We start from the raw sequence: 25,000 nt of genomic DNA, 5'->3' as shown, positions 1-25,000 counted from the left end.
AGTCTTGTTGTTACAGTAACTTTTATGTATTTTGTTTAATTTCAACAGAAAAAAACCCTAATATTTTCCTCTCCTCAGTACTGCTGGCGTTGGACAGGCTTTAACTTTGGTTTTGACCTGCTGGTGACCTACACAAACCGTTTCATAGTCTTCAAAAGAAATACTCTGAGTCAGCCATGTGGAGGCGCTGTGAGTCTACAACCTCGAAGGCACCTGGCATACAGGTCTGTAGTGCAGTCAGCCTTTGAACATTTACGTAAAAACTGCCTGCAGTTATGTCAGTATTATGGATTTTAAATAAGCAAACTAAGATGATCATTTTGTAAACTAGACAATACAAATGATAAGTATAATTTAGGGTAAAGAGTAACTCTTCTGGAAGATGAGTTTTAAGTTTAGTAATATAGCATTTGTTGAAGTTGCTTTACAAACAAATAGAAACATACAAAGTTCAGGATGAACTAAGTTGCAACAGAACTGGCAACCTTGTAGTATTTTACTGTGTACAAATTTAATCTGATGTGGAAATAATGAGTAGTTGCTGTCATACCTCTCTAATAATTAAGCAATAATCAATTCACTGTAAGTAGTAGTCTAATCATTAATTATAATACTCTAATCTTATTTACTCACGAGATACAGCTATGTATTTCATAGATTAAAGCAGAACAACAGAAAGATGAATGCCCAAAAAGTTCTGGCAATGACATGAGTGAGTGAGAAACCTGATGGGGGAGAGATCAGACAGAACGGCGGTCACGGACTGTGTGTGCGTGTGAGAGAGAGAGAGAGAGAGAGAGAGAAAAAGAGAGAGCGCTTTGTTTCTTTAACAGCACGTTATTACTAACAAAAGGTTGTGTTTAACCTTTCTTACGGCTAGGCTAGTAGTCCCAAATACAGGACTAAGAGAGGGAGGAGACTGGAGTTGGATAAAAGAGAAATATTTATTGCGGTGTTGAAGTGATCAGGAAATTGAGCCGGGGAAGAGCGAGGCAGACTGGAATACTAGATGTTGCAAAACCAGGTTGGTGGCTGCAGTGCAGAGCAGAGGGAACTGTAGCAGGGAGTCCAGAGGCTGAGCAGAGCAGGTCCAGAACCGATCAGGGGAATATAATAACCAGGCGGGGGTCCAGAGAGAGCAGACGAGATGAGCACCGTTTCTGGTATCAGAAAGTAACAACAAGTTATTGTGTAAAATTCGCTTTTAGCTTCTTTTTTTTTTTAATAGCCTAAATGTTCACGCCATAACTGTCACACTGCAATTGTTATCACTCAGTTTAAAGTGCTCCCACAGAGAAAAGGGCTTCATTTTGTATTCCCTTTGATGTGAACTGGAACGTTACGTTCACTGCTGTGGGTGGATGTGACATGCAGGGGGAAAAAAATCAATATTCGAATCCCAAAATTTAAAATGGAATGTGTACCCTACGATCAAATATTCAAATGCTCGGTCCAGCCCTACAAGAAAGCAAATGAAAGTGTATTGTAGATTTTTAGATAATCTCAAATGATTCCTTTAAAAACAATGTGTATGTATCTTCAGCTTTAATCTAATCTGAACACCTTTACCTACCTTTTGACAATTTTTACTTGTTCAGGTTACGTCTCGCCTCCTTTGACAGCCGTGGAAAGCTGGTCTGCAGTCGCTCAACAGGTTATCAACTTCTCACCCTTGAAAAAGACCAGGTCAGTAGGCACTGTTAACCTGTGTATGTAGACAGATGTATTTTCATGTCAATATATAATAGCAGAAAATGCTGTTCTTAACTTCTTTAATATTCTTCCTTTACCTTCAATGACTCAGGAGTATGTGGTGATGAACCTGGACAGCCGGTTGTTATCATTCCCCCTCTATGTGTGCTGTAACTTCCTGTATACGTCGCCTCATTCGGACCACCGTCCAGATTCCTCAGAACAAGAAAGCACTGCTCGCAGCGTGTCTTGATGCCCATTCAGCAGCCATTAACTGCTACTATTCCTCTGGGAACTCTGGGACACTGACACAAGCTTTGTATGTACAATCCACTGCCACATTTATCATCACTGACATGACATTGGACATACCATTTGCATGCTACGTAACTCAGTAACATGTTTAGGGAAAATGTTTTGTATCTATGTAATCAGTGTTTTGGCACATTCAGAGAAATGATATATAAAATATACGTTACAGTGGCCAGGAGGGATTAGGCCACCCTTTTGCTTCAGAGCAGCTTGAAACTTTTGACCTCTGTCATGCACTGTCTGCACTGCACCATTTCTCAAGATGGTGAACCTCCACGCCTTGGGAGAGAGTGGAAAGCTGCTTTGGACTGTGCACCTCACAAATTTAAATAGTGACTACATAATGTTTAGATCTGGTGATTGTGAAGACCATGGACAGGTTTGACTTTTTGCTTATGTTAATGAAACCACTGGAATTGTTTTTTCAGTGTGAATGGGGTCATCATCCCCCTGGAAAATGGAAAGATCATAAGGGAACAGCACCAGAGGGTGAAACTAGACCTTTACTGACTCATATGGGAAGTTTCAAGCCTGGTGCTCGTACGGGCAATGTAGACTGTGGGAGCCCTTCGCTCGAAAACTTGACCAGCACAGTGCTGTTATGAGACGAGTGGACATGTTTTCCACTCCATTTTTAACCGGCACACTTTTTTGTATTGCAAGCAGATGATATGCCGCTTATACCAACAGTGTCAATCTAGACTAAAAAAAACACATTTCACATGACTTGTGACTGAATCCAAATGGAATAGGTATTTGACAATCTCTGCCAAAAAGCTGTAAACAGACTAAATTAAAGTCTGACACTGCATCTCTACCACCTGCTGCTGTTTGATTATCAGCGGAGATGGGTTCATCGTCATACCTGCACTGTTCAAGGAGCTTTCCTCACCCGTGTCGCGGTGAGAAAAGTTGCACGGTCAGTGACTACACTCAACAGACCTCACTTTTGAATTGTGTAAAATTAACTGATAGATGCAGAAAAGCAGAAGTTTTAGCCTGTGTTTTATCACTATTTAACCCTAGTTAAGTTGGACGTGTCTCCGTGCAATTCTACACCAGACCAGCTGCTGCAGGCTTCAGTCCACCACCTGCTCAGCAACCTGGAAAAATCCCAGATTATAGCCGATATGAAGTATCCCTTGGACTTTGTAAAATAGCATTTCATACAAAATTCTGTTTATAAAATCTGATATGACAAAAACTATCAAATGTCCATTTGCTGGTGTTCAGCTGGTGTCCACTGCAACTCTTTTGCAGTGCAGCTTGTCCCTGTTTGACACATTATGGCAGGATATTTAGACTGCTCCAGTCACTACAATAAGTACCTTAGCAATTATGTTGTTGTACTATTAATTAGGTCACTATTTGTTTGGATATTCTGATGTTACCTCATGCGGTTTTGAAATCCAGTAAATGTGGGGATTTTCAGCGGACATGTACTCATTTTACTCGCCTATATAGCTGCAACTGTAACTGTCATTAAGTACAAAGTTAAAGGTATTTTTGTTTGGCATTTATTTATTTTTTTACTTCATTTGTATGGATTTTTTTTGCTAAAGAAAATATGTATACAATTCTTCGGCAGCCAATAAAACCGCCCATTCACATGGGCTGTGGTGCTATCACATGATCTCTTTCTCCAACATAGGTCTTTACTACAGCTGCACAGTTAATTGTGTTTTTATGCTTCTGTGGATGTTGCAGAAGTTACTCTTCTGCCAAAATTATTATTTTTACTCCAGAATATGAAGAGAATATGGTGCCTTTTGGTGCTTACTCTTATTATTCCCTTTTCCTCTATGCTGAAGCCTGATTTCCTACTTGAGTGATGCTCATTGGGACATATTTACAGTAACATATTTGAAATACTGTCCAGCTATTTTATTCTCTTAATGTCATGTCACATCATGTTCCATATAATCCCATATGAAATTACTCTAAGCACTCAGACTACTCATAGCTCATCATTATCACCTTGTTATGATGACTAATCCTGTAATGATTACGCCTTTGTAATCCACTGACTGGCCATCTGACAATTAAGCACAAAGGTAGGGTTTCCAGAAGGTCTAAACTAAATACTGTAAGAAGCAGAGCGAGACCCCTTTGTGTATTTTCTGTCAGAGTGGCTTAAAGATCAGTGTGTAGGTGGCACAACATTTGGTTTAATTTGGCTCCGCGGTAGAGTCTGCTTTCCGCAGTAAAGTTTGAATATAATTCAGCAGTCATTTCCCCTTGCTAGATGTTAGTTTGGGTAGAAACCCTCCTTGCCTTTCGAAGAGCTTTCTTACTGTGAGTTTGGAAAGTATACTTTTATCAAGGCTGAGGCCTATCACTTGTGAATCTATATTCATATGATGTAAAGGACCTAAAACAATTGGTATTACTATTTTGTAATTATCAGACAATGCCACGGTTCCCTCAATATTATGGCTATGATTACACTACAGTAACCTTGTTCCATCTGCTGCCTGTTATTCTCAGGCTTGCTGCAATATGTTCTAGGTTACTGACATCTTGTTCTTTCACTCCCTGTGCATAGCTCGTTCTCCTCAGAGTGCTTTTCAATTCACCTTTGATTGGTTGCGTAATTGTGTAAAATTGACATTTATCATACTTTTTCTAAATGAAGAGATGAAATGGGTTGTGGGATTTACATCAGGTCTACTGTGTGTTTACTACATCTTGTATTTGTTCATGTACAAAGTTCTCCTGCAGTTACTCAGACTGCTACTGCAGAGAGTGTTCCCTTACTTGTACCATTATTTGTATATTTTGAGAATATTATTTTGCAGCCATTAAAATGTGTCACAAAAGCATCATGAGCATCTGTGGTTGCCTTGTCTCAATACTCGTAAGCAGAGCTTATGTTGACATTATGGAGGTAGTACAGTCCAAAAACAGATACAGCTACAGTACTTTTAATTCAGATATAAACATCTCTCACCATGAGGTCAGACAATTACAGAACTCAAAAATTCAATGACAACAAAAACAACAATGAGGGATGAGAGGGCTCATATTGGAGAGAAACTTCAAATTAAATATGGCAGAGAAGAGTTAAGGACATGTACAACGTTATGCATGAATAGATGCACCATGTAAACCATGATGGTTTAAAACAAATGCACTCTTAAAAGCATTTTGGAGCTAGAATCTTGTTCATACGCAATAATGTGACACCAGGTGCATCACTGGATTTTTCTTGCCGTCAGCTCCCAGTCCCTGGGGAGGTTAGTTTGTAGATCACACATAGTATGCTAGCACATGTCAGTGAGCAGTTTTAAATCTCCACAACACCAAAATTCAGAGTCATAGGCTCTAAAACTTGTCAAAACTATCTTTTGCATCACATGATCCATTTTAATTAAACTTAACTCTCCCCACCCTTTCATGGTGTTCCAGCCCTCTAATTCTTCAGCTGTTCCCGGTCGAGTTGGCTGAGTGCTGTATGGGTGTGTAAAGAGCTCAGGCTGTTTACAGCACGGACTACAGCCACCCTCACTTCTCTATAGAGTCCAGATTCTCTTTGAGTCTTCGGGTCATGCTCGGGATCAGGTTAATGTGGTCGTCGACACAGCTGCCCACACAGCCTTCCATCAGTGACCGAACGGCTGGCTCCTTGGCGCCGGAGTCAAAGAGATCCTTTGCCTTATCGTTGCAGTGCATCGTGCATCTGGTCAGACGGTCCTGAGGGGGCAACGAGGAGAGAAAACACAACTTACACTTACTACAAAAAACAGATAAGTCTATATGTATAATAATAATACTAGGAAAGAATGAGTATTTAGATGTACTTAAAATATGTAACCCATTACATAAGTCTTTGAAAGACCATTTTCCTCTAAGTTTTCTGTTGCCCTCATCAACCCTTTCTTTTTGCCTGAAAATATAGTTGAAAAAAACAAAAGTGACATTGTTTACTACTGGAGCCCCAGGTGATTACTCAGTTTAAAAGATTATTTTGCAAGCTGAAAGTGTAGGGGAGATGAGAGTACATACTGTGGATATTTGTTACAGTATTCTGTCTAAAACATTATATTTTAGGACTGGCCAATCAGAAAATGGGGAAGTTCTGTATTTAAAAAAAAGGCTTTTCCCACGTGAATTACAGTACTTATGTCAATATAAAAATTTATTTTCTTTGACTTGATGTCATAAGTCAGAAAAAATATAGAATATTTGAGTGTAAGTAAATAGAAAAAGACTGGTTCCAAACTGAACTGCTTTGCATGGGAAATACACTACACATAACAGAGACATTAGTTTACTGAGAATGGTGGACATCATTTGGACTTTAGACATGATTGTCAACTGTGTGTTATGTTGATATTTCTGTATAAATGTATAATGAATAAATGTAACCTTCCCAACAATTGTTGTTAAGTTGTAGTTTCAATAGCACTGTCTGCTGCAAGACTCAATTACCAACTGAGCAAAGTGGCCCCCAGACACTCAAGGGCCGCAAAAAGCCCCAGGTTCACTGTTTATATACTTTGTGTTTTTTGATTGAATGCGATAATTTTTTGTGAATATGGACCACAAAATTACAATATAAACTGATGACAAAATGACAAGGGGCTTCAAACAGGTCCCGAATTGTTACCCAATAGTGATGCCTGTCTAGCTTAACGGCCTGTTTTAATATTTGATTGTGCATATTCCATCTGTTTAATTTGTTTACATTGACACATTTTTACCACAGTATAACCCACCCACTTGGGGTCCCATAGAAACCCTAAGTAGGTTAAACCAGCCATGGTCTGTGCAGGTTTGATTAAGATGATTATATTCCCTCTATTATAATACATGCCATACTTAAATATAGCCTTGTCATTGAAAGGATGCTGGAACAGCTGATGCTTGTGACCTGGCAACCTAAAGACTTTTGAAAATGCCACACACTCACATGTTGAAGGGGAAAGAGGAGATCATGTCCCTCACCTGAAACTTCTCCAGCTCTGAGGTGACCAGTCCCTGAGCTCTGGCCAGAGGAGTGTGACACCTCTCGATACACTGATGCACCTGAGACATGGAGTCTGTGGAGCGATCACAGCACTGTGCACTGCAGCTGAACATGCGACCCTGCGGCAACAACACACAGTTAAGACATGTGATGGATGTACATGGCTGCAGAGATCAGACTGGTAAACAAGTGGGTGGTAAACAAAGCACTGCATGCACACCCCACGCGTCCACAGACAAGACACATACTTGCATTTTACGGATGTGCTCCCTCTCCAGGCTTTGGACCATGTCTTCCACCACAGTCTGCATGCGTGCCTGATGTGCCTCTGCCATCTCTGTCCGTCCTGCTCACTCAGCAACCTCTTCGCTAAAATTTACAACAAGTTTAGCATCTAAACCGGACTTACGACGTGTATCTGCAAAGCTCTCCCCAAGTGTCTGTACTTAACAATGTTATAATAACTAAGGTCACCTCCATTCAAGCATGGCTCAAGATGAGAAGACGATTACACCACTTCCGCTTTGCTTCCGCAATCGAGTTTGTTAAAAAAAATATCCTGTTCCGTTTTCTGTGGTCAGACTTTAATGAGATTTCCGATTTTAGTCCACCAGCAGCATTGGAAAAACACTGAAATATTCTCAATATTTTTGCGATAAATTACAAGAGATACTAAATTCTGCTCAGCGACTAAAAAGTTTTTTTAAAAAGGCACATTAAAAAGGGCTCAGGGCACAGATCAATTGACCTTTCAAAATAAAAGAACACTGAAACATTAACTGGATTTTAAATATATGCTTCTACCATAGACTGTATATACTATTGTATTCTACATTTTCATAATCTGTTTAAATTTCTTGACAACATTATATGTCAAATGTTAACTTTTGAAAGGTAACTGCAGCATGATCTTTGATGAGGCTCACCTCCACTGTAAAAACTATGGTTGTACCACAAGGTATTATTGTGCTTGTCCCTTATTTACAGACCTTTAATAATAGTACTCCAATACAGGCTTATGATAGACATTATTTATGCAAATGACACAGTCTTATATATATTATATTCGGCTCTTCTCCATCTCAAGCCCTGTATAAATGATAGTTTGCCTTAGTAAATATTCGGACATTTCTGAATTTCTTCTGAATGAATGAATATAAGTACGATTTTATTCTTAAGAATCAAAAATTCCAGCTTATATGTCACTGCCATTCTTAGCCTCAATGTTACTGATGTTGAGTTTAGTTGTCCTACCTTAAATATTTAATAAATCATGTTTTTCTCTTAAAGATGAGAAAACCATTGTATGGTTGGCAACCAAGTCCTCTCGTTCAACTTGATGCATTTTATCATCGTGCCAGGATATAAATATTACACTGAAGAGTTAAGCTGGCCCTCACTAGCAAAAACAAGAGAACTACACACTATCATTTTATGTTTAAAAAATCTACACTACTACTATTCACCATACCTACTCAGGACTGGCAAACCTCTTGATACCGCACATGTTTGAAGCCCCCCTCCCAAGTAAAAAATGTGTCACTTGTATATTTGACCTTCACAGTGCAGAATGAGCTATACGCAGACTCTGTGCTCACCTTAAATCTGAGTTTCAGCCATCACCCCTTGTGTCTAGCAGTTAATATTTTGAAAGGAAACATATTTCAGTATTGAGTAGAATTTTACTACTATTATCTAACTATTATCTGGGGGGAAAAACATCACAGCAGGGCTTTCTGCAGGCTATGCCTTATAAACATGTCTTGAGATCTTTAACTTTGGGTGATATGACTGACTGACTGATATACATTTAGCTGACGCTTTTATCCAAAGCGACTTGCAATTGCTATTTATATCAGGTCGCACACCTCTGGAGCAACTAGGGGCTCAGGGACACAACGGTGGATGGGTCACAGTGGGAATCAAACCCAGGTCCCTCACACCAAAGGCATGTGTCTAATCCATTGCGCTATCACCTCCCCATATGATTATATTACCTGATTAAACAAAAGATATATAGGCTATGAGGCAATGTTAGGATATTGTAAAATAAAGATAGCAACCTTCTTATCTTGTCATCTTTGCAGACAAAATTAAACGAAATATATGCAGCTTTACAAGGAATTATTGTTAACTGTCCTCAGTAAATGTGTGTAGGAGATTTAGTGAAGCGTTTGCATTTACTAAGCTTTTATTGTGAAAGTCGAATGTAAGCGTGCCCGGAAGTGTGTTGCAATATTTAGAGACGTTCACGGTGCTCCGACGTGACCAAACTGTAAAACAACTTTAGTTTGTTATTGTCTCTTGTAGTCTCCTTGTGCTTTTTATTGACAGTTCAGTTGTCTGTTTAAGTAGATAGGGGGACGTCTTCCCGGGCGACGAAGTTATCTTAAGTGTAACAGTAATTGTTAACGGAACTTTCACCGTCATCTGTTAACGGCTAACGTTAACGTCACTTCTGGATCAACAGCAGCCCTCCTGTTGTGACATTTGACATAACGTTAGTGAGTCCTCGCCGTCCACTGTACCACTGAACACTTATCAGTTTAAAATATTAGACATGATAGCGTTGGCCTCGGCTGTATAAAAAGTTATGTATATATTTACTTTGTTATTCTTTGCGTGAGTCTGAAACCCTGTGAGTGTAATCTTTGACCCGATCGTGACTGTTGACTGGAAGTCATTAGCGAAACTGATCATAGATCGTGTGTTTTCCTCTTGTACAGATGTCCTACTAGATGCCTAGAATGAATCCACGAACCCTGTCACTGAGAGCCCTGCTGTTACTGGGGCTTTGGCACACTGGGAGAAGAAGTCTAGCCTCAGCCCCAGAGCTGCAAGATCCGCCCAAAAAGATAGGTAAGCCAGTCCCAGGGTGCATGTAAAAACCCAGAAGCCCTATTTTCTGCAACTACTTTCTCAATTTGTTCTGATGTTTCCATCCTCTATCAAGTTTGCTTCACTGGGGGATAGATGAGCATTATCCTCCCCAGGATGCTTAGAATAGAGGGTTCATATATATATTTGTGGGTGAGACCTCACTTGGATCTCAACCATCTCAACCAACCACAACTGCTTGACAAAAGTTGTCAAGTCAATTAACATAACACTTACCAAAGAGAATATCATCATTTGCATACATTCTATAATATTATATTTGAGTAAATTAGATAGTAATAGTTATTTGGTGGCACTTTCAGTAAAATACCCTTAATGCTAATTCTAATCCTGTAGTTCCCAGAGGGAAGATTGTCAAATTCATTAGTACAAGGTAGATTTATTTGTCATTGAGTTGTAAAATGAGATTCACTGCTAAGAAAAGGAGGAGGAATAAAGCAGCCCCAAATCTCTGAGCAGATAGCGTGAATTGGATTGACTCATAAACACATGCATTAAGCTCAAAAGAAATGAGCCTGTTGCAAGGTTGGTTTACTCTGTTGTCATTGCTCCTTTAAAGCTGTGGTCGGAGCAGGCATTGGTGGTACAGCTGCAGCGTATTACCTGAGGCAGGAGTTTGGAGCGGCGGTCAAGATTGATGTGTTTGAACCTGGCGCAGTTGGCGGGCGACTAGCAACAGTAAAGTTAGGAGACTATGAGTATGAGATGGGAGGCTCTGTGATCCATCCTCTGAACCTACACATGAAGCACTTCATTGAAAAATTAGGTAAAATCAACATTTCCCTAAATAAATACTAAATACATGAGTAATTAAACCATAATTAGTATGCAATCGAGTATATTTGAAACAAGCTTCCTGTTTTGTTTTTTTCAGGTATTCCTCAGAGGACAGATGTCCCCTCTAAAATGGCAATCTTTGATGGAAAGGAGCTCACGTTTGAAGAGAGTGACTGGTTTATAGTGAATTTCTTGCGCATACTCTGGCGATATGGGTTCAACTTTCTTCGAATGCAGATGTGGGTGGAGAGTATTTTGGACAAATTTATGAGGTGAGAAAACGGTTGTCATGGCTTCAAAACCTCGTTCTTTTAGCACGAGAGCCTGGAATATCAACACAGAGTTGCTGTTCCTTGTACTGTTGGATGTTTTGATCAGTCCTTTTATTCGCAGGATCTACCAGTACCAGCAGTACAGTTACGCATTCTCCAGTGTGGAGAGGCTCCTGCATGCCATGGGTGGCGATAGTTTTCTTACCCTAGTGAATCAGACCCTGGAGGAAGCGATGATGGGCGAAGGATTTTCGCAGATCTTCCTCAACGATGTCGTTGCACCCATCACCCGTGTCAACTACGGCCAAAGTGTCCGCATCAATGGCTTCGTGGGTATGTTTACAGTGTACGAGTTCGTACTGGTTCGTCACCTCTCACTAGAGCAGCGCACTTAACAAACACTGGCTGACAATGACTTTCACCCAGGAGACAGCGTGTCCAGCGTGAAACCAAAAGTCAACGTTGACTTAGTTTAACTTACGGACGTAGGATAACTTACTTTATGTATATACCTTAACTGACTTAGCTAACCCAAAGCATGACTGTTTCCTAAACCTAACCAAACTGCAACCATTTCATGTTAGACACATGCCTTTGGTGTGAGAGATCCAGGTTTAATTCCCCACTGTGACGCACATCCACCAATGTGTCCCTGGGCAAAACACTGAACACCTAGTTGCTCCAGAGGCATGCAACCTCCAAAGCAATTGCAAGATGCTTTGGATAAAAGCGTCAGCTAAATGAATAAATGTAATGAAGCAGTTGTTGATCACGTGGAGTCAGTCAATGGCGGTATAAAATAGAGCAGTCACTAACATGTGTTTTCCAAATATTGTGAATCACTGCATCCGTGAGAGGTCCTTGAGCATACAGTCATGAATGTGCACAAAAAATATTAAGCTGAGGGCTGCAGTAGTAGAGATTAGCTGCGGACATCTGGTGGAGATAATAATACCTTGGTACTGGATGTCCTGTCTTCTAGGGGCAGTGTCATTAGCAGGAGCAGACTCAGGCCTGTGGGCTGTCGATGGAGGCAATAAGAGAGTGTGCTCAGGTCTGTTGTACCACAGCAAAAGTGAGCTCATCCCTGCCAAAGTGACCTCCATTTCAGTCAAGGTTCGACCATCCAAGACAGGTACCTTTCACATTCATTTGGTACAGAACCGGTCATTTTCTCTCACTTCTCTTCTCATGTGTGTGTTCACATTTTTTCACTGTCAAACATTTTATCCTAACTTCCCTCCGTCTCCCGTTTTCAGGCACCACGGCCAGTTTCTACGAGGTGAATTATGTTGGAGAATCCGGCTCAGCACACTCTCTGTACGACATAGTGGTAATAGCAACACCGCTTCACCAGGGAAAGTCTGACATCAGCTTCCCAGGCTTCTCCCCTCCAATCCCATCTCACTACCCTGGGCGTTACCACCAGACCGTCTCCACTCTGGTCCACGGCCTGCTGAACATGTCCTACCTCGGGACCACACAGCCGGCCTCCGAGTTCACCGTGTCCGAAGTCCTCACCATGGACTCAAAGGACTCTGTCATCAACAGCCTTAGCTCTCTCGACCCCGTGCACATCCCCAAGGGTTACAAGCGACCCCCTGCCAGCCAGACCAAAGTGTGGAAGGTGTTCTCCCAACAGCTGCTGTCCCAGGAGCAGTTGCAACACATATTCCTCTCCTATGATTCAGTGTCCGAGATGCCATGGCTGGCTTATCCTTCTTACCACCCACCGCACCGTAGGACCCCTCCCTTCATCCTGCACGACCGGCTGTACTACGTCAACGCTGTGGAGTGGGCGGCTAGTGCCATGGAGATGAGCGCCATCTCTGCCAGAAACGTGGCCCTGCTGGCACATCACCGCTGGCACGGACAGAACAGCAAGATCGACCAGGAGGACCTGCACACCCGGCTGAGAGGGGAGCTCTGAAAAGGGAGAACCAAAAGCAATAAAACCCTATCAATCGAGTATAAACCCACATGCCCGTAATAACACTCCTGTCAGCGCGAAGCCCATCTCTGTAATCAGGTATCTGGGATGCTCTGACCTCTTTAAACATAAACAACATAGTCCTGGTCATCGTTTCTACCTTTTACTAATCAACGTAATTGCTGAGATCTGGGAAGCAGTCAAACAGCTTGTAAACAGCAGTTCAACCAGATTATCAGGACCGCTTTTTTTGGAAGTAGATAATCGCTCATTGCACAGAAAAACTGCCTGCGCGCACACAACAACTTCAAATATGATATTTTAAAGTTGAACCAGGGAGTCGTTCTGTAAACTGTTGGTTGTTTATCATCTCTTCCATGCAAGTCTGGCTAACATGGGGTTTTGTTTCCTTTTTATTTTAACAATGTCTCAGCTTTCCCAGATCTCAGCAGGTAACTTGGTGAGAGTACATTGGGGGAAAGATGAAAAAAAAAAACAAAAAAGACCAACCGGCAATATCCTTTAATCACCCTAACAGTATCCAAAGTTCTCCATTCACCAGCAACAGCAGCACAAATTACATTATAAGGTGGATCAACATTGCACTGTGCTGAATTTTGTAATCACTGAACCATGCTGCACTGCAGGATAGACACACATTAGGTGTTCCTCTGTCTACACGAGTGTCTTAAATACATGTATTTTTAGATTTTGTTATGTGCATTTCTGCTGTTATGAACACAGTACAGCTAACGTCTAGGAAATCAGCTTTTTGGCCAACCTTCTTTAGCCAAAATCTTGCGTAATGTTTGTCAATATAGATATGTTCTTGTCTTGATTGATTTCTCAGTCTCTCTACCTCTGCAGCAGCCCACTGTATATGTTTCAGCTGCCAGCAAGAGAGTCACGCCACCAAGACATGTTCTTTGTAAATCAGATGTCGTTGATGTGAGTTATGAAAACTATAAACAAGTCCATTTTTTTCCCCGTACAATTTGATATTAATACGACTATTATCTAATCACACTGACGAGGTAACAGAATTCAGCATTTTAAAACTAAGATTGTGCCTTAAAGATATCAGAGTAATTGGTTTACATCTTTATTAGATGATAAGCCTCCCTATAATTTTAGACATCTTTTGTCCCTCAGGTGTCTTTTTTTTTTTTAACGATGTGAAATTTGCCATCGGGTCAGGCACCAGGACCAAACTGAAAAGAGTATGATGCGTTTCTGTATTTTGTTGTAATATATGGAGGAGAATCTATTTTCTGGACTGTGATTTATCAGATGTGGCTTGGAAGTACTACTTTGATCACTTTCATGTTCTTCAGCCACTTTCGGAAGAAAAGTATAGTTTACTAATTGTTTCTTAAGCACTTTGAGAGGTGTATTATCCTAGATGTTTGAATGAAGTTTTCTGGTCACGAGTATATGCTGTACTGTAGCAAAAATATGTAATAAATTGTGAAATTAATTTGATAAGTCCCGTTTGAAGAAGCATGTGGAGTATTTAGACTGGCTTCTTCTGCACAAATAAAATGAGGCCTTTCATTACAAATCTAAACTTTTGATGTACGCTTGAATTTGATTTCAAACAATACTGAACCCCCCCCCCACACACACACACACACACACACACTGTATGTTTTGCAAGTGTTTACAGTCACAATAAAGTGATGAGACCTTTTCTGCTTTGTGCTCTTATTTGACATTTTACTCAAAAGCATTCAGCTGAAAAGAAAAAGGCCTGATGAAGTTTTGTTTGAATCCCACCTCAAGACATACTGCACCCATATCAATCTCACTTTGCTCCGTAGATGAAGTGTGTGATGGTGATGTTTATGACTATTTTAATCTAGTCTTTATATTAGAATCTCTTACCCAACTTGTGCTCTTGTTTTGATTTCTTTCTATCTCTTTTCACTTTAAAATCCATTTTACTTTCACACTATCCTCATTCAGGTTGTGAGAAATGTGAAATGTTCTCGAATGCTTTTAGTGACACATTAAGAACAGAGGAGACGAGTGGAATAGCAGCAGCTGTTTGCTTTCTCTCTGTGATCTGCATGATTAATTGAGGAATTGTCTTACTGAGTGACATTGTGACCCATCATTCATAAGCCAAGGATGTGCAGTGAGATCAGTTTCCATTGCTAAAAGGAAATTAACATTGTTTTCAGCTTGGATGCTAGGACTCCCATTTGTTTTTGTTGGGTTTTTTTTTAAAATCAGACACAGTAACATCCTAAATAAAGGCCCGTGTGACTGAAGGGCCAACAATGGGTGGCATTGACGGCCTGAATAAGGATACGTCTGTGTGGTGATGTGCCACCCAGCTGTCCCCTCAGGTAGGGAGGGACAATGGTACCAGAGCCGCCTGTCCATGCAAAGCATGTGATGTGACTGAAGATATAAGAGGCTGTAAACTGACAACACCCCAGATCTTCCTCAACCAGACCAGCAGCCAAGATGAGATTCCTAGTGCCGCTATTTGTTTTCCTCACTGTGGCAGCGTTTCACTCTGGTAAGGAGTATAAATGCTATGTTTATGATTTTCAAGGGAGTAAAAATGTGACAGTAATTTACATTGATGGAGGTTGAGTGGTTATAATCTGATGACAAAATGTTTTTTGTTTTGTTTTTATATATATTTGCTTCATAATGTGTATGAGCGTGGTGAAGCTGCATTTAGTCATAGTGCGATCCACTGTTGGAACAAACTACCAGAAGATGTCAGGTTTTCCCCAGCTGTAACTATTATGAAAAAAAGGCTTGATATTTCTTTACATCTGCTTTTAATTGAAATTGTACTCTCCGTTAGAGTTTCACTTTATACTTAAAAATGTTTTACTTTTATCTGTGTCTTTTTAAACTTCTTTATTTTTAACACCTCGAGCCTCCTCTGTGTATGAAACATACTATATGAGTAAAGTTACCCTGCCGTGACTGTGCCACTGTAGAAAACTCATTGTTGTTCATTTACAGATTAACTACGTTAGTTTTTCAGTTATACATTTATTCATGTACTTATGACTTCTAGCTCTCTCAGCATCTTTGGAATCTTCAGAGGAAGAAGTCACTCAGCACGGTGAGAAATTGTTAGCTATAATAAATGTATCAACAATAATAATAATTATGTAAGAGATATTATATGTGATATGTGTCGAAAACGATTTCAACCCAAATGTCTTGTTTTTTTTTCATGCAGATGGGCTAACTGAACTGCAGAAAATAGGTACAATGCAGGGCTCCAGTTTGATATGTTTCATTATGGTTTATGTTCATGTCTGTGTGTGTGTTAATTAACCTGGCAGCATGAGTGGCTACATTTTCATTTCTTTTATGACACAGGGAAACTGACCGGTTCTTAAAGCCACCTACCAGACAGTTTTGAGAATTTATTTAGTTATGTTTATGAATTTATCTATTTATCTGTAACACTTAATGTCTTCGCTTTCAATATTACACAAACTGTTTATTTTCTCGTTTGGCTCTGTCCTCTCAGATCAGATGGAGTTTCAGGCCGCTCAAAAGAATGAGCCGGCTCAGATGAACAGTAAGTTTGACCAAAGTCCAGGGCTATGACCTTAAACCGAAATTAGGTAACTTCATGGACAAATATACCTTTAATCCACTTTTTTTTTCTTTTTTTTTTTTACCCTTTTAGTTACAGAGGAACAGAATGAGGACACCCGCTACCTTGGTAAGAGTAACCATACTACCTATGACCTCATTGAAAACTAATAACGTCTGATGAAGGTGCAGTTGGTGATGTAGTCTTTTAAATCTTTTTGATACAGAGGCTGCTCAAAATGGATCTGGTAAGTTATACTCAATCACACAATGGATACCTGAACACGTATTGGCTGTGTTAGAATGACCTATTGAACTGTTTCCAACAGTGGAGGAGCATATTGAAGTGGAGAATGACAACACAGGTATGTAAAAAAACAACATCCTGCTGGCTTTATTAACACATGATCCTTCTGCACCTGACATTCAGCATTACATTAACTGTGAAATCCTCCTCCAGCAGAGGGAGCTGGGAACTCTGACCTTGCGGCTCATGAAGGTAAGAGAGGTTTTACTGTTCAAATAGTAGCCTGTAGATGGCAAAGAAGGACAAAAGTCTGAAAAGAACTGGATCTCACAGGACACAGAGTTGTAAAATATCATCTTGTGGCTGATTTCTCTCCAGTGTTAACCACAGAATCAGAATCCTCTGAAGAAGCACAAGGTGAGTTTTGGACATAAGGTTTCAGCACAATAAGGCTGTAATTTCATCTTTTGTCATTCTAACAGTCTTTTAGATTTTTTGTTTACGAAGATAGAGATGGGAAAACACTACAAATAATAATTATTAAAGCACTGCATTATGAGATGTGACTAATTGCACTGTTTTCTTTTTAAACTAGTTATCCTCATTATTCATGAATGTTAAATAATATTTTCTGTTCTAAACTATTTGAAGAACTTTAATTTAGACTTAAAGACAGATAGTACACAACTGTTTAATGGGATATGAAAGATTATAAATGTCCAGTTTTTTTGTTTGTACATTTCAATGTCTTCCCAGAGCACCACGAGGCGGTGACAGAGACTGTGAGCAGTTCGGGTAAGTTTAAGTAAAATGGCCACTCACTATGTGCTTATGAATCCCACACTGTAATTACTTGCTGTAACTCCCCATTTCCCCATTTTCTCCTCTGCAGATGAAGTCAGTCAGGATTCAACCAGGGAACAAGGTGAAAATTTCTAAATGCTACACACATACATCAGTGATGATTTACCATAAAGATCCACCTAAACAGCGGATGAGTTCAGTCATGACATTTTTTTTGAGGACTCCTTGTACCTGCTGAGGCAATCTGTGCTGAACTGTTTTGAGCAACACAATGAAAGTTAAATTGTAGGTTGTGCAATGATAGCTGGTCATAGCCAGTCTCAGCTAGATTTAGACCTTTATAGGTTAGGTTCAGCGTCACGTAAACAGTAAAATGCCTCAAGAGCAATTACACATGTACAGCTCAGCAGCTTGTAAAAACTCTAAAACTGTTGTCATATTTCATGTATCGAAACAGTCAAAACAAAACTTGTTCTGGAGATATTCAAATCACTCCAATGATAAAAATGATAGAATGATAAAATCTGTTTACTGCTTTACCTCTAAATAAGATGCTAGGATTGTTTATTTCAACACAGTCTTTGTTGTATGCAAGTAAATCTAGGACAAGAATCCAGGGCACTCCGAGACGTCTGTCCCCAGGTGCTTATTGTGCTTGATTTATACTGTATCATCTGCTTCTGGTTATTTTAAGACCAAGGATGCAGTGCCCCTGCCCTAAAAGATGCTGAAGTGATTGTTTTAAAATTGATCCAAGGTCACTGAATTTTCTGATTCTGTGGTTAGAAGTCATTTTTTGTGAGAATGAAAACCTTCATGCACTGGTGTAAAAAGACAAAAGCAACCTGTAGCAGTACACCCCGATCCTTTGGGGACAGAACAGGCCTCGCTTTGTGCTTTATCGCAGTAAAAGGACACACTAGAGCACTCATCATCCATCAGTATCTGCGTAATAGGAGTGAGTCATATGAGGAAAAACCTAGAGGATGTGATTTATATACTACCTGGAAAACTACTGAATTGTGGTGTTTGCAATGTAAAGCTAGCGTAAAGGAATCCTTTCTGTCTGTCCCTGCGTCACAGATGTACTGGAGGAGTGAGAAAACATAGCAGCATGCCGATCCCAACACTCACTCATCACCCGGTGCCTGAGCTGCACTGAGCTTACTGTCAAATAAATGGGAACTATTCCACCTATCTGTACAGCTTGTCTTTTGTTTTGTATTATATGCTATGGAAAAGTGCTTCTGTTATGCAGTATTTCATTATTGCATTTTGGGACACAAAGACAAGTTTGATACCAGTATTTTCCCATTTTTATTTGCTTTTTTGTTTTGTTTTTTTAAATCCAACAGTGTGGACTAGAGTATGTTGATGTGCATTTAAAAAACAAAACCCTATTTTCTTTGGTACCTAAGGGAAAATAAAACAAATAAGGCAACTACAGCATCTATAGGTCTGAAATGCATTTAGTTCTGCAGCCCAGTGACCAAACACTGTTGGCATGCAACATATGTCTGCTGTCATTCAAATACGAGACCAGATCAGCTCAACATCAAACCACCCCATTAGATAACTTCCAGTTTTAGGTTTTTTGTTCCTCCTGATTTACAACCTTATTCAGCCTCTGAGGCTAAAGGAGAAAGAGGCAAGCTAGAGCAAACTAAATGTCTGGCCAGGTACAAATTCACAGAAAAAAAAAAAAAAAAAAATACTTGGAAGTGGCTGATCCAAGTGAACTAGAAAAACCAGGCTGAAGCAGGCCTAAAGCATTTAACCATCAAGGATGATGCAATCAAGTTTTAACAGGAGACTTAAGGTCTTGTTTGAGAGCATGTTTTTGCATCATTTGACATTCTGGTTTGTTGCAGTTCTCAAATTAAAGTAACCATGTTATTTCAGGCAGATGTGTGTGCGCTGATCAAGAATGTAGAGCCTCAAGGGATTCACATGAAACACCTGGATCACAGATATTTCACTGACTTAAACTATCAGGGCGTTGTCATTTCCTACCAGAAGTGTGCTGACTTTTTATGCTAATGATACAGTATTTCACATATCATTCTGCAGGTGGTCATCCAGTGCGTACGATTCGTGCTTCTACCATTGTAAATTACTCCGATGTGTGTGTCACATAGATAAAACTGCAGTGCTGTTAATGTGATCGCATAATTTAAAGTAATGGTAGAAAACACTGTAACCAACCTCTCTGAATTTAGAGTTGAATGTTGTTCTATAACAAGAGGAAAAGTAATGTCCCAGTTTAGGGGATACAAGGAAGCCAAATGCAAAACATGAATTCATTAATAAATACTTTGAACTGGCGGAAAACACGCACATGCACACCAATAACCTCATTCCTCACCTAAAAATCCACATTACTTTCAGCATGTGTTATGACTGGAGTTACATCTGCAAAGGCTAATACTGCATTTTAATTGTTCATTTCTTTCTAACATAACAAAATTAAAAAGAGCATGGTTGTATACACATAATTGCTAAATAAGATAAATGGAAGATTCAGTATTAGAAAAAAAGAACAGTTGATGCTTTTAGATTAACTCTTTACAGAATGATGAGATATGAAAAAGCAAGTCAGAATAAAGAAATGCAGGCTTCCCCTGGAAGTAATGTTGCCCAACTAGAACAAACAGCAAATTCTAGGTTGAAAATGATGCAGCCAAGAACCACAGGCCCATATCACAAGTCCTTCCAAACATTTCTATTTTTTTTTTTCCTTTTCTTCCAAAGTTGTTGGCTTGAGGTAAGCGATATATTTTGGCCTTCCTACTCCTTTCCGTCTGGTGCCACTGGAGCGGTTTCTTTCTCCTCCCCTGCTTGGGGTGCGCCCAAATACTCATAGGATGCCATAGATGAAGATTGCCATGATGGCGGCACTGATCAGGCCAGAAATGGGCACCGTCACAAACCAAGCCATGAAGATGTTTCTGAACAGACGCCAGTCTACGGCCTTCTTTGAGCGCAGCCATCCTACTGCAACCACAGAGCCCACCTGGAAACACAGCAGTTGTCATAAATCCAATCATCTTCCTCAAATTTTGAGACTTTAAATTGTCGCCTGCATACCAAAAATATAATATCTTACTGAAGAGAAAGTTGCTCCACATTTGGCCTATGCATCAGACTGGGTTCCTGTTTAATGTAGCTTCCCTCACACTAAAAATAATCTCTTACCGTGTCTCAGTCTAGCTCCCAGACCACAGTGTTTGACCAGCTTACCTTGCAGTGGGTGGTGGAGACAGGCAGGCCAATGTTAGAGGCTACCACGACAGTCAGGGCTGAGGCCAGTTCGATGCTGAAACCACTGCAGGGGAATAACAACAACAACACTGTCTTAGGTGGATGTGTCTGAGACTTGTAATATCTGAGGAGGATGTGGTTTTATGGCTAAGGAGAAACTGATTCTGCACAGTCTATACCTTGAGGGCGTGATGGGGGTAAGGTCCTTGCCCATAGTCTGGATCACTCTGCGACCCCACACCCAGAGTCCAGCGCAGATGCCAACGCCACCATACAGCAGCAGCCAAATGGGAGTGGGTTCATTTGAAGTCACGCTACTGGTTGTGTAAACTAGCCACAGAGCTACCAACGGCCCAATGGCGTTACTGCAGAGGAAACAATGAGGTTAGGAAAGATGCTGACTTTGAGTTGAATTGTGATAAGTAAAAATGTCAACAGCATGTCAAGTATCAGGTTGATTAAAATGATCGTGAAGGAATCTGCATACCTAACATCGTTTCCTCCATGGGCAAAGGATCCGAAACAGGCGGTGAGAATTTGGAGGAACTGGAAGAGAGTCGCTACTTCTGGCTTGTCTGCTTCAAGGCCATCATCATCCAGAGAGGTTTGGCTGCTACCTGCATCCTCCTTACCCATTTCTAGTGTCACATCACTCTCTCCCAGAGCTTCAGGAGTCGTGTGCTCTGCCACAGCATTGCAGTAGCTAGTGTAACTGTCCATACGCACGCGCTTCCTGTCCTGACCACCTGACACTGGGCCCTTGTCGCCATCCTCGCTGGCACGATATTCCCCTTCTTTGTGCTTGAAGTCTCCGTGCATGCCAATGATGGCCATGGTGTAGGAGGTGTAGCTGTTGTTGCGTCGGATAGGTCGGTCGCCCCCCTCGCCCATGCAGTCACCAACCTTGGCCAGGTGGAGCTTGTGCAGTAGGTCCTTGTAGAGGCCAGAGTCCTTGTGGACCGTGTGGTATTGGCTGTAACCGTTACTTGGAATCTGCGCCGGCCTGTTGTTGAACTGAGGGTGGTTGTTGAATTGGACCTGATTGGGAGTATTTGCGGAGCCATTGCTGTGGTGGACTTCCTGGTTGTTGACTTGGACCTGACTGACTGATTCAACTTGTTTAGGAGCTGCAGAAAGGGGTACCAAAAAAATAAGCATAGTATTAAAGTCTTAAGTTGTAGCAACTTCATGTGTGTCATTTCATGAATATCGACAGTACAGAGTCACTTCACCATTGCATACCATTAATCTACATAACCATATTACATATAGATCTACAAACAATGTTGTTCTTTGCACACTTACCACCATTTGCAATGCTGTAGTCCGTCTCATCAGAATCTCCAATGTCAAACGCCACCTTGCGTTCCTTATTGTCAAGATCATCAGAATCTCCGATGTCAAACGCCACCCTCCGCTCCTCAGGGGCAGCCTGGGGCTGAGCAGAGGGGCTTTGATTGACAGCTGGGGTGGTGGGCATAGAGGTCTCCTTGGCAGTCTGTTTCAGGATTGGACAGTGGGCCTCTCTTAGCTCCCTCTTCTCCATCAGGGGGCTCTCTGAGGGGCTGGAAGACTTGATATCTCCTAGTAGGGGGAGGAGCTGGTATGAGATATTGCTTGGGAGATGTCCAAACATATACACAGTACAGCAGAAAAATACTAGCACAGCACGTGTTTCCTTCAACCTATGCTTTAGGGAGTGTAAGAACTGCATAAGGAGAGAAAAACCTTTTGTCCTATATATGAAACGTTACCACTGTTCAAAAGTGAGCCTGTACTCACAGGAGCAGAAATGGATTATGAACTTACAAGGAACATATTTACATTACCGCTAGCGGCTTGACTTCTGAAAGACGATAAGACTCCACACAGCCTGTGGCTCACATGACAATTGTTTGTTTAAAGTGAATCAGATACTGAGTGCCATTATATAATAATATATTCTTATTATGAGATAATCCTATGAGTCTTCTGACCAGTTGGCCACATTGCATGATCCTAACTGTTCAAAGCTGAAGGTGAAGCAGTCAGTAACCTTCAGTTTTCTCCCCACACATGCACTGCAAGTGCCATGTCAACACCTTAAGTCAACCTATTTTAGTCAAGGGGTAAAGACCAATTAGTGGATCACTTTGACCCAAATTAGGCTGCTTGTCTACTCAATGGTGGCTGATCTAGACAGATGATACATGGTCAGATAAACCTGCTGTTTCTCTGTTACTATAAGAGACAACACTTGACAGGTAAGGTCACCATCACTCAAAATATTTTAAGATATACCGTTTCTGACAATAAACAGGTATATGAACATTGTAAACAATGTAAACTACTATAACTAAAATGCGTAATCTATTTTAATATATTAGGCATATTAATAGATTTTAATTTATGTTTTGCAAAATAATGTGGGGCTATTTAGCTATTCTGTAATCTGACATAAGACTGCTCATGCAGTAACTAAGAAGCAGAAACTTAACCCATTATGAGGGACCACTGAATACAAAAGCACTGTATTGTTAACAATAGAGGAAGTACATTCATGAAGGTTAAAATGAATGGTGTTCCCCATCAACACCAAAGCGACACTATTGGTGTGTCTATGCCAATGGCTCTTGGGTTTACTTTAATCCAGGATTAGAGAACAAAAACTGGTGACAATATTTTTGGATGATTTCATTAGGCTGACTCCATTATGACAAAATATCCCTGAGCTCCATTTTCTGGATTAATATGAGCCTTCAGTGTGAATAGTTTGAGGTTACATGTGCAATGCTAAATCCCTCACTTGTCCAACAGCTTAAGTGAAGAAACCGGTGACCGGGATTTGAAAACAGAGTCATCAGGCTGCCAAAAATGAGAAACATAATGTAACTTACGTGCAATCTTCTTCTTGAGGCGAGGGCAGACAATAAACCAGACAACAGTGGCGGTCAGCAGAGAGAAGCCCAACGAGATGAGCAGGGTGCCCCACCAAGGGATCTTGTCAAATCCCAGCACTGAATGGCCAGGTGCCATGGACAGAATCAGACACACACACAAAGGCAAATAGAGAAAGGCAATTTTAAAAACCAAGGCAGCAAGTGCTACCCTTCTTAGTGGACAACACAGAAAGCTGACAAACCTAAAACTGAGCAGTTTTGTGGACATTATCTTGTCTTACATTTTACCTAGCTTTAGAAGACAACATCAGGTTATAATCAGAAGAAATTTATTTTTATTTAAATCATTAAATGGCACCAATGAAAGAAAATGAAGTATAGGGATAGATCTATAGCTTAACAAAAACATCTGACCATGTGTGTGATAGTTTGGCCCTGGTTGTTAGCATTACAAGCATGACTGTATTGCCTTATTGTGCCACGTCCTAGTTAAATATGGAAATCATTTGTACCCCTAGATGTGAACTATTAAATGCAAAAACAGGTGAAAGAGCAAAATGTCACTGTGACCCTAAAATGCACTGCTAACACGGCACATAGACAATGAGTTCTCCTTAAAAAGGAGACATTATTTAAGGAGAAAAAGGAGTCATTCACTAGAGCTGTTTGCTGTAGCAATGAGGGCACCCTCTTGCCAAGACTGCAGCAAAGCTGGTGCAGCAGAGGTAGCTATAATGCAGCACATGCTGGCAGAAAGCAACTATTTCCCTGTGGAAACCGTCATCTTTGTCATACAGAGAGGATGCAAATCAGCAGTGTGGTTGGGATAAAACAAAACTGCTGAAAATTCCAACACCACCACCTCTGGTGAGGTGACTCTGGCCGTGCATAATCAAAAACACACAAAAAAAAAAAAAAGAAGAAAAAAAAACACCACTTCCACTAGCTTGGGAATGTTTGGGAAGTTTAAGATAAACAAAAAGGAAATGAGGGCCAAGGCTAAGAGATAAGTGTCTTGGTCACCGTGTTCATTTGAGGGCGAGTCGGCGGTGTACTTTCTCCACAGTCACGCACACTGAATCATGAGACTACAGAGGACCGAACTGATGTTTACTTAGTTATGCAATGGAAGCTCGCTCCTTTCAGGGCTGGAAAAGCATAAGAGGAAAAACGGAAAGAGGCTCTGTAACAGCTGAGGCTCCAGTCTTTCACTAGAGTACATCGGGTCACATGTAGCCAGACATCCAGAGGCAGGTGTGACTCAGCTTGACATAACAGTACAGTAACACCCCAGGGGATTCAACAAACCAAAAAAAAGGACCCAGAGAACGACAAAGGGGCCTGACAACATTCACATGACTCTTTGTCACAGTGACTGGTTTG

At 40.7% G+C, this 25,000-nt stretch overlaps 4 protein-coding genes across 6 annotated transcripts; 2 read left to right on the top strand and 2 right to left on the bottom strand.

Moving 5' to 3' along the window:
• Positions 1-78: 78 nt before the first annotated feature.
• LOC119918693 (germ cell-less protein-like 1) lies at positions 79-3,637 on the top strand (the record flags this gene model as incomplete). The annotated part of the gene is given in 3 exon segments (XM_038739440.1): positions 79-224; positions 1,599-1,686; positions 1,805-3,637. Coding segments are annotated over 3 exon segments (375 nt in total), but the record flags the coding sequence as incomplete, so codon positions are not given.
• Positions 3,638-4,912: 1,275 nt separating this feature from the next.
• Positions 4,913-7,497, bottom strand: fam136a (family with sequence similarity 136 member A). Its single transcript, XM_038739441.1, has 3 exons — positions 7,222-7,497; positions 6,952-7,092; positions 4,913-5,697 (listed from the first exon to the last, which is right to left on the bottom strand). Exons 1-3 carry the CDS (start codon positions 7,306-7,308, stop codon positions 5,509-5,511), a joined length of 417 nt encoding a protein of 138 aa, XP_038595369.1. The 5' UTR covers positions 7,309-7,497; the 3' UTR covers positions 4,913-5,508.
• A 1,697-nt stretch (positions 7,498-9,194) lies between these two features.
• pcyox1 (prenylcysteine oxidase 1) lies at positions 9,195-14,417 on the top strand. Of its 3 annotated transcripts, none has more exons than XM_038739439.1 (7): positions 9,195-9,477; positions 9,700-9,832; positions 10,431-10,637; positions 10,746-10,920; positions 11,042-11,253; positions 11,903-12,055; positions 12,180-14,417. In XM_038739439.1, exons 2-7 carry the CDS (start codon positions 9,712-9,714, stop codon positions 12,848-12,850), a joined length of 1,539 nt encoding a protein of 512 aa, XP_038595367.1. In that variant the 5' UTR covers positions 9,195-9,477; positions 9,700-9,711; the 3' UTR covers positions 12,851-14,417. The 3 variants fall into 3 exon arrangements, with proteins under 3 accessions (XP_038595367.1, XP_038595364.1, XP_038595366.1); XM_038739436.1 differs by having other exon boundaries at positions 9,195-9,473; positions 12,180-12,850; XM_038739438.1 differs by having other exon boundaries at positions 9,195-9,564; positions 12,180-12,850.
• Positions 14,418-18,781: 4,364 nt separating this feature from the next.
• LOC119918691 (sodium-dependent phosphate transporter 1-B-like) lies at positions 18,782-23,734 on the bottom strand (the record flags this gene model as incomplete). The annotated part of the gene is given in 6 exon segments (XM_038739435.1): positions 18,782-20,490; positions 20,718-20,802; positions 20,918-21,103; positions 21,226-21,865; positions 22,044-22,322; positions 23,615-23,734. Coding segments are annotated over 6 exon segments (1,466 nt in total), but the record flags the coding sequence as incomplete, so codon positions are not given.
• Between the last annotated feature and the right edge of the window lie 1,266 nt (positions 23,735-25,000).

This window comes from Micropterus salmoides, unplaced genomic scaffold (assembly GCF_014851395.1).
Source record: "Micropterus salmoides isolate LMB-PRFRI ecotype aquatic unplaced genomic scaffold, ASM1485139v1 Ms_hic_scaffold_2353, whole genome shotgun sequence".
NCBI lineage: Eukaryota > Metazoa > Chordata > Actinopteri > Centrarchiformes > Centrarchidae > Micropterus > Micropterus salmoides.
Note: the sequence above shows the minus strand (reverse complement) of the source record. Positions and strands in the feature narration are given on the sequence as shown.

Coding starts and splice junctions, on each gene's coding strand:
- fam136a (XM_038739441.1), bottom strand. CDS start 7,308: ATGGCAGAGGCACATCAGGCACGCATGCAGACTGTGGTGGAAGACATG. Junction 7,093..7,221: donor AGCACATCCGTAAAATGCAA/GTATGTGTCTTG, acceptor TTGTTGCCGCAG/GGTCGCATGTTCAGCTGCAG. Junction 5,698..6,951: donor CAGAGCTGGAGAAGTTTCAG/GTGAGGGACATG, acceptor TTGCCCCCTCAG/GACCGTCTGACCAGATGCAC.
- pcyox1 (XM_038739439.1), top strand. CDS start 9,712: ATGCCTAGAATGAATCCACGAACCCTGTCACTGAGAGCCCTGCTGTTA. Junction 10,638..10,745: donor GCACTTCATTGAAAAATTAG/GTAAAATCAACA, acceptor TGTTTTTTTCAG/GTATTCCTCAGAGGACAGAT. Junction 11,254..11,902: donor CCGCATCAATGGCTTCGTGG/GTATGTTTACAG, acceptor CCTGTCTTCTAG/GGGCAGTGTCATTAGCAGGA.